This window comes from Dendrobates tinctorius, unplaced genomic scaffold (assembly GCF_039654945.1).
Source record: "Dendrobates tinctorius isolate UK_male_01 unplaced genomic scaffold, ASM3965494v1 ptg000151l, whole genome shotgun sequence".
NCBI classification, from domain to species: Eukaryota; Metazoa; Chordata; class Amphibia; order Anura; family Dendrobatidae; genus Dendrobates; species Dendrobates tinctorius.
Window position 1 is genome coordinate 23,309,415 of NW_027361818.1, and position 17,040 is coordinate 23,326,454.

At 44.2% G+C, this 17,040-nt stretch overlaps 1 protein-coding gene and 1 pseudogene across 1 annotated transcript; one reads left to right on the forward strand and one right to left on the reverse strand.

Annotated features, from left to right (window-relative positions):
• Nucleotides 1-1,178: 1,178 nt before the first annotated feature.
• Nucleotides 1,179-2,396, reverse strand: LOC141050063 (polymerase delta-interacting protein 3 pseudogene; annotated as a pseudogene).
• A 1,562-nt stretch (nucleotides 2,397-3,958) lies between these two features.
• Nucleotides 3,959-6,365, forward strand: LOC141050064 (olfactory receptor 6F1-like). Its single transcript, XM_073546896.1, has 2 exons — nucleotides 3,959-3,979; nucleotides 5,433-6,365. The coding sequence occupies exons 1-2, from the start codon at nucleotides 3,959-3,961 to the stop codon at nucleotides 6,363-6,365; spliced, it is 954 nt and encodes a 317-aa protein (XP_073402997.1).
• The last annotated feature ends 10,675 nt before the right edge of the window (nucleotides 6,366-17,040 follow it).

Genomic DNA, 17,040 nt, shown 5'->3' on the forward strand with positions numbered 1-17,040 from the left:
TGGTTTTGTAAATTTTGTTGTAAAAATGGGAAATCGCTGGTCAACTTTTAACCCTTATAACTTCCTTAAAAAATGTTTTGTTTCCAAAGTTGTGCTGATGTAAAGTATACATGTGGGATATGTTATTTAGTAACTATTTTGTGTCACATAACTCTCTGGTTTAACAGAATAAAAATTCAAAATTTGAAAATTGCGAAATTTTCTAAATTTTTGCCAAATTTCTGTTTTTTTCTCAAATAAACGCAAAAATTATCGACCTAAATTTACCACTAACATGAAGCCCAATATGTAATGAAAAAACAGTCTCAGAATCACTAGGGTCTGTTGAAGCGTTCCTGAGTTATTACCTCATAAAGGGACACTGGTCAGAATTGCAAAAAATGGCCTGGTCATTAAGGTCAAAATAGGCTTGGTCATGAAGGGGTTAAATTACCAGCATTACATAACAAATTTTACATGCAGATGAAGTGGATATAAAACCACAATCTGTGTCCTCCCAGCATTCCTCTGTGCACATCTCAGTATTTAGATCACTATTACTGTGATCTCTTTCCCTTCTGCATTTCTCTGTCTTCACATCACAGATATCACAAAATGCTTTAGCCACAGGGCAAAAAGTATTTCCTATGATTGAACAGTTCTGGATTACATTTGTACAGTGTGTTACATTAATTAGGCATAAAAAATGTATTTGTCTAAAACACAGTCATGGGACACTTAGCAATTTCCTCCTCATTTAAAGGAATATGAAGGTCTTGAGATCCATTTGTAGGAATTCCAATATTAAAAGTACCAAACAACAAAGATTATCTTTCAGTTGAAAAAGATTTTTGAAGAAATGTTAACAAGTTATTTAACATTTATTTAGCCTCCCTTTACAGCACAGTAGAACCATAATTGTGCTGTATCACAATACTAAAGCAAGGGGAAAACAGAAATTCTTGATGCAAAAATGCAACTGACCCACAATAAAGGTGAACTGTACTACAATGCTGAGAACAGGATAAATTATCCAATGTCTGATACCACACTCCTTCAAACATCAACTTCCTCCTGGTGATCATCACCAGTGTTAAACAAAAAAAAAAGAAAAATAATTTTTCTTTTAAAGTAGTCTCTAGGCCCATATGTGAATTGTGAATCTCTCTTATTACAGTCTCCAAGTTATGTTGGTCTCATCAGAGCTTAATCTTTAATGCAGGTGGTTGGATGATTGCTGATGACCCTGAGGATTTAAAGAGTGATTTTAAGATAGTATCAGGATTAACTTCAGCTGGAGGATTTTAAGCCACACTCGAGGAGGAGGAGTTTGTGTTTCTTCGACATTAACCTTCCTTCTATGATGTGGTGTCACTTATTCTTGGAAATATGGGCTGGTCTGATGTTATCACACCACTATTTAAAGGAAGATTGCATTTCATTGGTTGTCCACCTAGGTATCTGTTGTTGTATTTTTTGTAGGCACCAACTGCATCTTCCTTTCTTAGAAACACAACCTCTGCAACTCCTGAACTCAACAAGGAGGTGCGCTTCAAGGCAATGCATACACAGAAAAGCTCCACAATTTCATCATCTGTGACTCTTGGATGCAAATTATTAATAGTCATTTTATGGCCTTCTAAAGAGCTAAAGACAGACTCTTTATGAGTGGGCCCTAGTGATAAAATGGGCTCCTTTGTGACAAGTGTCCGTGACACGTTGGCTAGAGCCTTTGTGTGCAATAAAGGTGACTAAGTATTGAGCTGAGTAGACATGGGAGGTGTGTATTCATCATTCTGTACCACTTTAGTAATAGCTAAAGCTAGCCCAAGAGAAAATGAATTTCCAGATATTAACGGCCTTTTCTGCACATTGTTTTCAGCTGTGATCTTCATCTTCTTGGTGGGGATGCGGTAACGTTGCAAGTCGTCGTCAAAACCATCATCGTCCATATCTTGTAAAGAGGAGATCTGGTGTTTCCCTTGGTAGTGGTTATCTATGTTTAGTGGCATTCCTTTAACAGTGTTCATTGCACTAGAACAAATAATTTTCGGCGGTGACATTTTAATATTATTGGTAATATGTATGGGTGAAGAAGAAGAACCTTCTGCCACGGGTGTGTTGATAGTTACGGACGGTGCACTCCTCTTTAAACTTTGTTGTTTTTCATGAGCATCCATCAGTGTGTTTGGTTTTCCTCAACACTGATCTGCTTTCTGTAATTCAGCATCTCACGAACATTTTTTGCCCTTTATACGGACACGTGCTTCTTTGGCAACATATTTCTTACGGACATTTTTTATGCTGAGCATCACATGCTCATCTGTTACACCGATCTTGTTAAGGCAATGTGACACATTCTGGTAATTGTTGGTGGCTACACGACTGATCAATGAAGGCTGTATCCTGGATGTCATATCTCCCATAACCACTTTCTCACCTGAGCTGGATTCGCATTATAAACTGGTTCATATGGTTCTGCAAATGTTGAGAGATAATTGTTTGCTTGCTAAAATTGAAAAATGTACCTTTTCTATTCAAGAAATATCATTCTTCGGTTTCATTGTTTCAGCCTCCGGGATTAGGATGGTTCTTGGAAAAGTTCAGGCAATCATTGATTGGGTTCAACACAGCGATCTCAAGGCTCTGCAGCGCTTTTTAGGGTTTTCAAATTATTGTAGAACATTTATTAAAAAATGTTCTCAGATCGTCAAGCCTCTCACGGACCTCACTTGTAAAGGGGCGGAGCTAAAGGTTTGGTTGCAGGAATCAGTTGGGGCATTTGAACATTTGAAGAAATGTTTTTTATGTCTGCTCCTGTTCTTGTGCAACCAGACCTCTGGAGGCTGATCATCATGGAGGAAGAAGCTTCTGTGGTCGGGGAGGGGTTCTGTGTAATATAAAGGTCTTGAGACTTTAACTAACCTGTGACCATGTGCCTTCTATAAAAAATGTTCTCCTGTTGAAAGAAACTATGATGTGGGTAATAGGGAGTTGCTTGCGGTCAAGTTGGCCATTGAACAGTGGAGGCATTTTTAGAGGGAGACGTTCATCCATTCACCATGGTGACAGCTAGAAAGGCCCGATGATCTTTATTCCTTTCACAATTTAATTTTCTATTATGCTCAGACTAGGGTCTAAGAATGTTAAGGGAGATGCCTTGTTGCGTAGACTTTATAGTGTGTCTCCGCCAGAACCTCCTTCCTCCATTCTTCCTTAGGGTATTGTTGTGGCCATGGTTTCCTCTGAGCTAGAAGCTGAAATCCACACTGCTCATTCCTTGGCTCCTTCCAATAACACTGAATTTAAGTTGTTTGCTCACGTGTATCTCAGGTTACGTCTTTTGCAAGAATTCCATGGTTCTGTGTCGAGTGGTCATCCTGGGGTCACTGCCACCCATAGGGCAGTTGCTAGACTCTTTGGGTGGTCCGCTATGCATGAGGATGTTGTGAGACTTGTGCACGCGCCAAAGTACAGCATTGCTGGCTGGCAGCGGAAATGGCTCCGTTGCCAATTCCGGAAATACCATGGACTCATTTGTCCATGGATTTCATTTCAGATTTACCGTTGTCTTGGGGGATGACTGCTATTTGGGTGGTTGTTGTTCGCTTCAGCAAACAAGCTCACTTTGTCCCATTATCTGGGTTACCCAATGCTGAAACTCTCTCCAAACTGTTTATTTTTCATGTGATATGACTACATGGGATTCCTCCAAATATTATAATGGATGGAGGTGTACAATTCATCTCTTGATTTTGGAGAGCTTTCTGCAGAAAATTGGGGATTGATTTGTCCTTTTCCTCTGTTTACCACCCTGAAACTATTGGTCAGACAGAGAGGACAAATCAGTCTTTGGGTCAAATTTTAAAATGTTTTGATGCCTATCAGCAGAATTGGTAATCATTTCTTCATCTGGCTGAGTTTGCCTTTAACAGTTGGGTTAATCAGTCCACGGGGACCTTGCTGTTTTTCTGTAATTATGGGTTTCATCCTCATTTTGGTGAGTTCTCCAGGATTATTTCTGGGTGTCCTGGGGTGGACGTCACCACTCAAGAGCTGAGGGATGTATGGAGTAAGGTTAAAAAGAATATTGTGGCTGCTCAACATTGGCAGATGTGGAAGGCCAATAGGAGGTGCTCGTCAGGAGTCACCTTCAAAGTGGGAGAACAGGTATAGCTATCCTATAAGAATATTAGATTGAAGACGCCCTCGCTGAAGTGTGGTTCTAGATTCATTGGTCTAAATGAAATTCTGAAAGTGGTCAATCCAGTTACCTTCCGATTAAAGCTCTCTCGGTCTTTCTCCTTGTTCATTTCATATTCCTTTTGTGTTCCACAAGTCGTTGTTGAAGGAGTTTATTCCCCCTGTTCTTTCTTCCTCGCCTCCTCCTCCTATGTTGCCTATTGAGGGAAGCTGGTAATATGAGGTACAAAGGATCATTGATTCCTGAATGCTCTGGAATTCCCTTCAATATTTGGTACATTGAAAGGGGTATGGACCTGAGGAATGGTTCTGGGTCCCAGTTCGTTCTGTAAGGGCTGATGGGTTGGTTCAGGCATTTCATCGGAGATTTCCTGGGAACCCTGGGGGACCGGTGGCCCCCCTTAAAGAGGGAGTACTGTCTCGATATTCACTTTGTTCCTGTCTGATATGTTACTTTGTGTAGGGGCTGTCAGTACATTTTGATTTTGCTGGGTCTTTGCTGCAATCATCTGTGTTCACATTCCTTGATTAGTCTTCTACTTAAGCAGGCTAGCTCATTTACCCAGTGTTAATTGTACACTTGCTGCTGCCTGTGTAAAACTGATCCCTCTTTGCTCTGTCTGACCCAGCTTGACTTGATTCGCTTTCTGGACCCTTTGCTTGTGACCTGACTACTCTTTTGCCTGCTCCCTGCAAGCTGCATTGTATTTCTAGTTTTCCTGACCTTGGCTCGTGATTTGAATTTTGTCTCTGTCATCTCCTTGTTGTATTGCGCCATTTCCAGGACCTGACCTTGGATTATCTGACCTCCCATTACTTATTCTGTAAGTAGTCTTTATTTTTACGACCTGTTATTGCAGTCTTGCTCTCCACTTCTGGGACTCATGTTTACTGCAGTGACTCTGCGTCACTCTGTCAAAGACAAGATCTCCAGTGAGTTTCCTCCCACATTTCAAAGGCATACTGATAGGTAATATTAATTTTGAACCCTATTATGGACAGAAAATATTGTTAGATAATTAAGTAAAGATATACAATGTCCTATGATCATACAGACACTTTTTTGGACTGATATACGGTACTTTCACAATTGAACCCTGTAATAATAGCTAAGCAAATAAAAGTAAAATCATCGAACAGAAATTTCATAAGGTATTATAGGCGTTCCAATATTTTAATGCAAGTAATTACTATGTTTTCACAATATCATGTTCTAATTTAATAATGAATTTATTTTACTGTTTATGCAGGAGCACAATCTTACTGTGGATTCCAATTTCCTCCTCTTAGGAATTCAAACTAGCCACCCTTTAACTATTTTTCTGTTCTGTCTTCTCCTGGTGGTTTACTGTGGGACAATATGTGGGAATCTCCTGATCATCACCCTGGTGTCCACCAGCAGGAACCTCCACACTCCAATGTACTTCTTCATCTCACAACTGTCCATCAGTGACATCTTGTTACCCTCTGATATCGTTCCCAATATGCTCCATATTCTACTAAAAAATGGGTCAAGCATTTCATTTAGATTTTGTATGACTCAGTTTTATTTTTGCGCTGCCTCTGAAGTATTTGAGTGTTTTCTCCTCACGGTGATGTCCTATGACAGATATGTGGCCATCTGTAATCCCCTCCATTACACCTCTATCGTCAAAAGAACCCATTGTGTAATATTGGCCGCCATGTGTTGGGTGTTGGGTTTTTCCATTGCATTAATTTACTGCACAACAGTATCAGTCATGACATTCTGTGGACCTCATATTATTGACCATTTTTTCTGTGATCTTGTTCCTCTCGTAGAATTAGCCTGTTCTAGCACTTATGCTATTGAATTGGAGAACTATATAATATGTGTCCTAGCACTTTTCGTCCCACTAACAATAATAATAATGTCTTATATTAACATTATTATTACTATTTTACGATTTCAGTCAAACATCAGTAGACAGAAAGCCTTCTCCACCTGTAGCTCCCACCTCATCGTAGTCTCTATTTTCTACATTACTTTATTAAGTGTTTATCTTTTCCCAAAAAGAGCACAAACTATAAACCTTAGCAAACTACTAGCAATATTATATACTGTATTTACTCCATTGATTAACCCTATTATATACAGTCTGAGAAATAAGGACATCAACAAATCTCTTCAAGAAATAATCAATAAGTGTGTTAAAAAGGCATAAATTATCTATGGATAAAAATAGAAAACAATAGTTTATTTAATAATAATACAGACAATAGATATTACAGCATAGCAATAAACACATAGATCAAAAGAGATACCAAGAGGAATGAGGGCCCTGCTCGCAAGCTTACAGTCTATTAGGGAAAAAGGGAGACACGAAAGGTGGATGGAAACAATTGCTTTTATTGTTTTTGTGGTTTGGACCTTCCCTAGTGTAAGAATGGGGTGTTCCTGTTGCTGCGTGAACCAGTTAACAGTCTAAATATGTAACAGTACAGACACAGAGGGCTATTTAATGCATAAATCATGTGAGAACATGATGCGAGGAACCTGGTTATGGTAAAAAATTTTGAATGAGCCACACAGGGATATTTAGGTTAATGCGTTGAGGCATTAGGCCAGTCTGAACAAGTGCGTTTTTAGGGCACAATTAAAACTGTGGGGATTGGGGATTAATTGTATTAACCTGGGTAGTGGAGACGGGAGTGGGAGGTTCTGATTATTGAGGATGTTAACCTTAGATAGAGTAGAGCGAAACGGGTCAAAAAAATTCAAAAGTCGCCGACTTTCGCCAAAGTCGGGTTTCACAAAACAAAACCCAACCTTAGCGTGAGGTCGGCCACGAGGTCAGCGACCATCACGCCAAAGTCGCGTTTCAAAAGATGCTTTTGCGCCCTTTTTCCTTTTTCAGCCAATCAGGAAGAACGGACACTGTGGGCAACGTGATGACATAGGCAGCGGTCACCACGTTCTTGGAGAATGGCATGCAAGTGATTGGCTTACTTTGTGGGGCGTCACAGGGGGTATAAAAGGACGTGCACGCCGACCACCATGTTACTTATGCTGATCTCAGAATAGGGAGAGCTGCTGCTGCTGCTGCTGATTCTGTAGGGAGAGCGTTTGGCAGGGAAGAAGATACCAAAAACTGCTTCTGCTGCTAGCGATTTTGCCTGTACAACACACCAGTTACTGTGCAGTGCAAGGGGAGGCTATATTTTAGTACATCAGCTCTGTTGGTTATTAGGCTGCCTTTTAAGGCTCCCTGATAGCTGCATTGCTGTTTTCACACTGCTGAGCAAACTGCTTTTTTCAAAGCAATCCAAATTTTATTGTTTTGTCCTGGTGAGTTACTGAGCGTTCATTTTTTCACACACCGTACAGCGGTGTACTCTCCTCACACAGTACCGTGTACCGGCTGTTATCACGGCCAAATTGAAGCTATCTGTGTGTGACTCTGTAAGAAAAAGCCGAGAAGTTTGTCTGTTCTTACAGACCTACACTCTAGGGAGATTCCAATTCTGCCCAATTCTATATACAACTTGTAGCTTGTCATACACTAGGCAATTTCTGCCTGTGACATTGCGGTGTAATCTCAACTGCGCTTGATACTAGTTCAGCGGCCAAATTGAAGCTATCTGTGTGTGACTCTGTAAGAAAAAGCCGAGGAGTTTGTCCGTTCTTACAGACCTACACTCTAGGGAGATTCCAATTCTGCCCAATTCTATATACACCTTGTAGTTTGTCATACACCAGCCAATTTCTGCCTGTTACATTGCTGTGTAATCTGTCCTGGGCCAGAGACAATAAGTCAGCGTCCTCCAATCTACAGTGATCTTCAAATTCTCACCAATACTATATACAGCTTCTGCCTTCTCATACACCAGCCAATTTCTGCCTGTCACATTGCGGTGTAATCTGTCCTGGGCCTGAGACAATAGTTCAGCATCCTCCAATCTACAGTGATCTTCAAATTCTCACCAATACTATATACAGCTTCTGCCTTCTCATACACCAGCCAATTTCTGCCTGTCACATTGCGGCGTAATCTGTCCTGTGCCTGAGACAATAGTTCAGCGTCCTCCAATCTACAGTGAGCTTCAAATTCTCACCAATACTATATACAGCTTCTGTGTCACGCTCACCTGTTGTAGCTGTCAGGAGTGGCGTGACAGGCGAGCGTCAGCAGGCCCTGAAGATGCTGAGACTACAGGGGAGGTGACTCTTGGTGGCCGGGCAGGGGCGCAGTATCTGAGATCAGGAAAATGGTCACAGGACCTGCAGGAGGGGAGGAGCGATGGAGAGGCACGCAGTACCAGCAGGACCTTCCACCATATGACCGCTTGCCAGAGGAGGGGGCGGGGCTTACCTTGGGACACAGCGGTGACAGGCAGGAGACTAAGTCACACAGGGGCTGAGCAGCGGCGATAGTCAGATAAAGCAGGAGATCATACACAAATCTAGCAATGCAGTACAGACTCAGAATGGCAGAGGATCGTCAGGTGCAGCAGAGGGTCAGACACGGGTCGGGCAACGCAGTACAGAATCAGGATGATAGAGAGCAGTCAGGGAAAGCAGAGGGTCATACACGGGTTGAGCAGTACAGTACCAAATCAGAAACCAAGAGACGTAAACCAAGTCCAGAACAGATCATACACCAAACAATGTACGAGAACAGGCGAGAGGTACTAGCGATGCAGGGTCGGGCACACTCTAGTTAGGAGTATAAACGACAGGGAGGGGTGCTCACCTGAGGCTATAAAAACCCTCCCTGGCATCAAAGAGAGGCTCTCCCTATTAACCCCTGCACATCTGTCCAGAATACTGAATAACTCATGACATTCTGCCTTCTCATACACCAGCCAATTTCTGCCTGTCACATTGCGGTGTAATCTGTCCGGGGCCTGAGACAATAGTTCAGCGTCCTTCAATCTACAGTGAGCTTCAAATTCTCACCAATACTCTATAGACCCTCTACCTTGTTTTACAGTACCATATAGCTGTTGTTATTTTGGGTACCTTTTTCAAAAAAATGAAGAAGTATGGTGGAAGAGGCCGTGAAAGTGGGTGGGGGTTGCCAGCTGGTCCTGATGGTGGTATTGGTGGTGGTGTTTCTGCTGGTAGTGGCAAAAGCACAATAGCACATAAAGCAGGAGGTGGTGAGCCTGCGTCATTGTCTGGCTCCACAAGGCCTCGTAGGCTCCCTTTTCTGGGAGTAGGTAAACCGCTTTTAAAGCCGGAGCTTCAGGAACAAGTTTTGGCTTACATTGCTGACACAGCCTCCAGCTTTATCACCTCCTCTTCTGAAGTTTCAAAAAATAAAAGTACTGCATCGTCAGTGGAGGCTCCTGGTCAGGAACAACACCTTTCCTTGTGTCCTTCACCCCTACCAAAAGTGAAGGATGCGGCAGGCTACACTACAGATTACTCCATGGAGCTCTTTTCTCATACAATGCCTGGGTTATCAAGTCAAATCGTGAATTCCCCAGTCCAAGATGAATCTGACATGGAGTGCACTGATGCACAGCCACTGCTAGATTTATCTGCTGGTACATTCACTCAGAGCACTACATTGTCCTCACAGTGTACTGAGTCAGAATCTGACCCTGATGAAACTCAGGTGCCCCTTCCCGCATACTATACCACCATACACGGTGACACAGAGGAAGGTGCACATGACATTGAAGAGGAGGTGATGGATGACCCAGTTGTTGACCCAGATTGGCATCCATTGGGGGAAGAGGGTGCCACTGCCAATAGCTCAGAAGAGGAGGAGGAGCATTCGCAGCAGGCATTGACATCGCAACAGCTGTTATCTGGCAAGCCCGGAGCAGTCCAAAAACGGGTTACAAAAACCAAAAGAGTTGCAGGACAGCTTGGCCAGACGGTCAAAATAGCACAGCGTGCAAGGCCTCAAAATGTCTTCCCTAGTAGGAAGAGTGCAGTGTGGCACTTTTTTAAACAAAATCCTAATGATCAGGCAAAGGTTATCTGTAAGAAGTGCGCAAAGACCTTTAGCCGAGGTAAATATCTGAGAAATTTGAATACCAGTTGCATGCTTAGACATTTAACCACCATGCACTTGCAAGCGTGGACGGACTACCAAACCTCACGGACCACATGTGCAACTGCTCCCAAAGAAGGTAGTCAGCAGTGCTACATTGTTTTTCCCACTGTATGCCCACCGGTTCGCACACCACCAGCAGCAAATGTTGAGGTGTCGTCGCAAGGCCAAAGCAGTCAGGGAATCACAATGTTATATCAAAGAAAGACTGAATCTAGGCCATCAGAAAGAACACCAACTCCATCACCATCATCAACCCTCTCTCAGTCCACCATGTCCACCGCTAGTTCCACCATATGCAGCTCTCAAGTCCAGCTCACCCTACCAGAGACTATGAGTAGGACAAGACAGTACTCATCCTCTTATCCGCGTACACTGGGTTTGAACGCCCACATTGCAAAACTAATCTCGTTAGAGATGATGCCATATTGCTTGGTTGAAAGCCCAGCTTTCCGTGAACTCATGGCCTACGCAGTACCACGCTATGACCTACCCAGTCGCCACTTCTTTTCTCGCCAAGCCATCCCAGCCCTTCACCTTCATGTGAAAGACCGCATTGTCCATGCACTCAAGCAATCAGTGAGTGGAAAGGTGCACCTCACAACTGATGCATGGTCCAGTAGGCAAGGCCAGGGCCATTACGTGTCCATCACTGCGCACTGGGTTAATGTGGTGTGTTGTGAACTCATTTTCTGCTCCACCAGTTGAGAGTTCTCCTTCCGTTCTTCCTCTGGTGGTGACAGGAGGTAGTGAGGTTGGTTTAATTGGTAGTGATATGCCACCTGATGAGGAGGATAGCGAGTGGATCTCTGGAGTATCAGACTGGATATAAGACAGCCGACGCCCTATCCTGGTGCTGGTGATTCAGTCTGCTTCTCATGTCTTAGACTACAGCTCTGTTCCAGTCTTCTCAAGTTAAGTTTGTTTTTGTTCACACTTGCTCTTGTTGGTCAATTCAGTTTTTTGTGTGGTCAGCCAGCCCCGGCTGGGGCTGTGCTGAATTTCCACTCTTATTTATCTGTATTTGCCAATTTGCCTTTTTTGTCACTTATTAGATTAGCCTCTTTTTGCTCTGTCTCAGAATATTTCAGAGTGCTGATATAGTGGGAGAAGTCTAGTGACTTCAGGGTTAATTTTGCTATCAGAAGTGTTGGACATTATTTTGGTAGGGTTTTTGGCAGATTGCAGACAGTGTCTTTCCTTTCCTGTCCTTTCTAGTTAGTTTGGCCCCATCGTTTGCTCAGCCTATTTTCCTGCCTTTGTTTGTGTTTTCATCTTGTTTCACCGTCAATACATGTGGGGGGCTGTCTTTCCTTTGGGATCTGCTCTGGGGCAGTTAGTTTTCCTCTTTTCCTGCTTTAGGCTTATTTAGCTCTCCGGTTGTGACGAGGCGTCTAGGATCATCATAGGTACGCTCCCCGATTGCTGCTAGTTGTGTGGTTAAGATCAGGGATCTGCAATCTGCATAGTTACCAACCTCTCTGGTTTTCTGAAACTTAGCTAGTGTTGTTTTTTTTCTTCTCGGTGACCCATTCATAACAGTGGTGGATGCAGGGTCCACAGGGGACAGCGGTGGTGGGACAGTGCTGCCTAGCCCATGGTATAGGAAACAGTTGGCTGTAGGCGTTTGACCCTCCTCCTCCTCCAGAAACGAAAGCTCGTCCACAGAGTGCAGACGCACGAACACTCCATCCGCAGCTGCCAGTGTTGCACATGACGTGTCCCCCTATCGATCAGCTAGTGGAAAGCGTCAGCAGGCTGTGTTGAACATGATGTGCTTGGGCAACAGACACACAGCGGAGGTACTGACCAACTGCTTTCAGCGACAAACTGAGTCATGGATGGGCAGTCTACATCTTGAGGCAGGCAAGGGAGTTAGTGATAACGGCCGGAATTTTGTGGCAGCCATAGCCCTTTCAAAACTCAGACACATACCTTGCTTGGTTCACACCTTGAACCTGGAGGTGCAGTGCTTCCTCAATAATTATCCGGAGTTAACAGGCCTGCTCCATAAAGTTCGAAGACTGTGCTCGCACATCCGCCGATCGCCGGTACACTCCAGTCGTATGCAGAAGCTGCAACGATTGCTCCACCTTCCCAAGCACCGAATAATTATCGACGTTGAACAAGGTGGAACTCCACCCTGCACATGGTGGAGCGAACAGAGGCAGGCCATAATGCATTTGTGGGAGGATACACGGGCAGGCAGTTTGAGGGCAGACATGGAGTTGACAGGTGTGCAGTGGTCAAAGCTGAAAGACCTCTGTAAAGTCCTTCAGTGTTTTGAGGAATGCACATGGCTGGTAAGCGCGGACGATGCCATCATAAGCATGAGCATCCCACTTATTCGTCTGCTTATGCAAACTTTGACGCACATTAAGGAGCAGGCATCTGGAGCCGAGGAGGAAAAGGAGGAGGGAAGCCTTGATGACAGTCAGCCATTGTCTGCTCAGGGAACTCTCCTGGATGAGGTGGAGGAAGAAGAGGAAGAGGAGGAGGATGATGGGGATGATTATTTAGGGGAGGAGGATGCTTCTCGTGGGGCAAGTGAAAATGTTGGCGTGGCAAGGTCTGGTACAGGGTTTGTGCGTGACTGGAGGGATGTGGATTTGCCAGAAAGTGCTCCTCCACCCAGCACTCGCAGTGCATCATTGACACAGGGAACATTGGCCCACATGTCAGATTATGCCTTGCAGATCCTAAAAAGGGACCCCCGCATTGCCAAAATGATGAACGATGACAACTACCGGTTGGCCAGCATCCTGGATCCACGCTATAAAGGCAAATTACAAAACATCATGCCACAGGAGAACCTTCACCTAATATTGGCTAATAAACAAGCAACTCTGGTAAACCGGTTGGTTGAGGCATTCCCAGCACACAGCAGCAGTGATAGTTCTCACATGAGCCATAGGGACCGGGGGCAGCTTGGAAGAGGTGTTCGTGGTGCACACAGCAGAAGTGGCGTTGGAGACAGGGGTTTCATGACCATGTTGTGGACTGATTTTTCAAGTCCCGCTCACACAACTGGCAATACTGCATCGATTGAAAGTGACAGGAGACAGCAGTTGTCAACTATGTTTACAAACTACCTCTCGTCCCATATCGATGTTCTCACTCACAGGTCATTCCCATTTGACTATTGGGCCGCTAAACTGGACGCCTGGCCTGAATTGGCACAATATGCCTTTCAGGAGATCGCTTGCCCTGCTGCAAGTGTGCTATCGGAAAGAGTCTTCAGTGCAGCTGGATCAAACCTGACAGAAAAAAGGACCCGTCTGTCGACCGAAAATGTGGATGATCTAACCTTCATTATAATGAACCATGCATGGGTTTCCAAGGATTTTGTCCCACCTTACCCTGATGACACACAGGTTGCAAGAAAAATGGCTTGCTTTGGTCCTCCTCTTCCTCGGACTTGACCAATTTCGCCTTTAGCAGCAGCTGAATGTCCCACATCAACATGTGACATTTTGTAAACCTCCCTAACTGGGCTGCCTCCTTCCCCATGGCTGGGGTCACCACCTAGCGCACGCAACCGTGCGAGTGCCGTTGCCCTGGACAGGTAGGTAGGCCGACTCTTGGGTGCGGGCACTGGCACTGGGTCCCTCATAGTGCAATCAAGTGTCTCTGACGGTGGTGGTGGACACCCGCCGTCAGACACACCGCCGTACTATGAGGGGCCCAGTGCCAGTACCGACGCCCACGAGTGTGCCCCCCTTGCTTGGGCAGGGCCACAGCATTGCAATGTTTGCCTCTCCCTGCTCCTCCGCTGTGTAGTCTGGGCTGTCAAATCCTTCACTGGGACTGCCACTACTAATTTGTTGAACTGATAGATGATGGTGAAGACATAGCTATGCCCTGTCCTGCTGTCCGGGCTCTAGCTTCAGATGATCAATGGCTTCCATTTCTTATGGACATCGACTCACAGTGACATGCAGTGGTGGTTTATCATCAGCTTTCACAGTTTTCCTACTCACAGACGTGTGACATTCCGGCGCCCATTTTTAAATGTCTCCTCTCATGCCAATCCCATAGAATCGTCTACGGCCTGTGGCTTATGTCTTTTGCACTCCAAAGTTACGTGACAGATCATGACAGGCAGTGAGCAACATGTTTACAACTCTCCCTGTGATAAAAATTTGATGGAGATGAGTAACGGTGATGGGATCAACGGAAGTGCGATACAGCAAGACTTTCTTCACAAAGAAATGTTTTCGCTGTCTCCACACACAAATTAATTGAGGGTCTGCATCGCCTCTGAGAATTGTGACGGAAGTTTTTCCCGTGAATAGTAATTCCTAGGTTTCTGCAATCACTAGCCTTTATGTCAGTAATAGTATGCATCTCCTTTCCTATTGTGGAGACTGGTGTACACTTCAAAAACATTTTCTTTTTTTCTACTTTTTAGATTGTTGTCTAATCCATACTGAGAACACGGAGATTTTAAATGTTTAAACTATGCTATATATACCTGCTATCCAGTGATAATGTACCATTTCTCAACTTTGTACAATCTGGTCAAATCCATACTGGGCCTGAGAACGTCTGAGCCTGCCTCCTGATCTATAGACATAGGTTTTTAATGTGTAAACTATGCTATAAAAAACCTGTAATCCAGTGATACGTTACCCTTTCTCACCTTTGTACAATCACGTCGAATCCATACTGGGCCTGAGTCCGTCTGAGCCTGCCTCCTGATCAATAGACATAGGCTTTTAATATGTAAACTATGCTATACATACCTGTACCCTTTATCAACTTTCATCAATGTTGTCGAATCCATACTGGGCCTGAGAACGGCTGCCGAGCTGTTAACCCCTACACCTACAATGGACGTAATATTCCGTCCATGTGACCCTGGACCTAATTACCATGGACGGAATATTACGTCCCAGCGATCAGCGGCGCCCACGTGGTGAGCGCCGCTGATCGCGGCCAGGTGTCAGCTGATTATCACAGCTGACACCCGGCACAATGTGTCAGGGGCGGTCACGGACCGCCCCCGACACGTTAACCCCTTTTACACCGTGATCAAACGCGATCGCGGTGTACCGGGGGTTAAAGGGAAGCATCGGCAGGGAGGGGGCTCCCTCCTTGCTTCCCTGAGCCCCCCACAGCAGCGCAATGTGCAGAGCTGCTGTGGGGGTCTCTTTCCTTACAGGCCCCCAGATCCAAGATGGTGACGGGGGCCTTCGGGGGCCTGTAGGGAGCTGGCTTCCTCACTGCCTGCAAAGCGCAGGCATGAGGAAGTCTGCAGAACTGCCTGTGACAGATCGCTGATCTGTCACAGTGATCTGTGATGTGACAGATCAGCGATATGTCACAGGACAGTGATGTCACACCTGGGACAAAGTAATAAAGTAATAAAAAATGTTAAAAATAATTTAAAAAGAATCGCTAAATAAATTAGTAAAAAAAAAAATATTCGCCAATAAATCCATTTTTTCAAAATAAAAAAAAAAAACAATAAAAGTACACATATTTGGTATCGCCGTGTCCGTAGCGACCCGCCCTATAAAACTGTCCCATTAGTTAACCCCTTTAGCGAACCCCTTAAAAAATAAAAATAAAAAACGAAGCAAAAAATAATGATTTATTATCATACCACCGGACAAAAAGTGCAATAACGCGCAATCAAAAAGACGCATATAAATATCCATGGTACCGCTGAAAACGTCATCTTGTCCCGCAAAAAACGAGCTGCCATACATCATCAGCGAAAAAATAAAAAAGTTATAGCTCGCAGAATAAAGCGATGCAAAAATAATTATTTTTTATATAAAATTGTTTTCATTGCAAAAAAACGACGCAACATAAAAAAAAGACCTAAATGAGGTATCGCTGTAACCGTACAGACCCGAAGAATAAAAACGCTTTATCAATTTTACCGCACGCGGAACGGTGTAAACGCACCCCCCAAAAGAAATTCATGAAACGCTGGTTTTTGTTCATTCTGCGTCCCAAAAATCGGAATAAAAAGCGATCAAAAAATGTCACGTGCCCGAAAATGGTACCAATGAAAACGTCAACTCGTCCCGCAAAAAATAAGACCTCACATGACTCAGTGGGTCAAAATACGGAAAAATTATAGCTCTCAATATGTGGTGATGCAAAAACTATTTTTACAATAAAAAGCGTCTTTTAGCGTCTGACAGCCGCCAAACATAAAACCCGCCATAAATAGTAAATCAAACCCCCGTTATCACCCCCTTAGTTAGGGAAAAATAATAAAATTAAAAAAATGTATTTATTTCCATTTTCCCATTAGGGTTAGGGCTAGGGTTAGGGTTAGGGCTCAGATTAGGGTTAGGGGTGTGTTGGGGTTAGGGTTGGAGTTATAATTGGGGGGTTTCCACTGTTTGGGCACATCAGGTGCTCTCCAAAGGCAACATGGCGTCTGATCTCAATTCCAGCCAATTCTGCGTTGAAAAAGTCAAATGGTAACCCTTCCCTTCCAAGCTCTGCCATGCGCCCAAACAGTGTTTTACCCCCACATATGGGGTATCAGCCTACTCAGGACAAATTGCAAAACAACTTTTGGGGTCCAATTTCTCCTGTTAACCTTAGGAAAATAAAAAATGATTTTTTTATTTTCACCCCCGGGCGTTATAAACTTCTGTGAAGCACTTGGGGGTTCAAAGTGCTCACCACACATCTAGATAAGTTCTGTGGGGGGTCTAGTTTCCAAAATGGGGTCACTTGTGGGGAGTTTCAATAGTTTAGGTACATCAGGGGCTCTCCAAACGCACATGACACCCGCAGACCAATCCATCAAAGTCTGCATTCCAAAACGTCACTACTTCCCTTCCGAGCCCCGATGTGTGCCCAC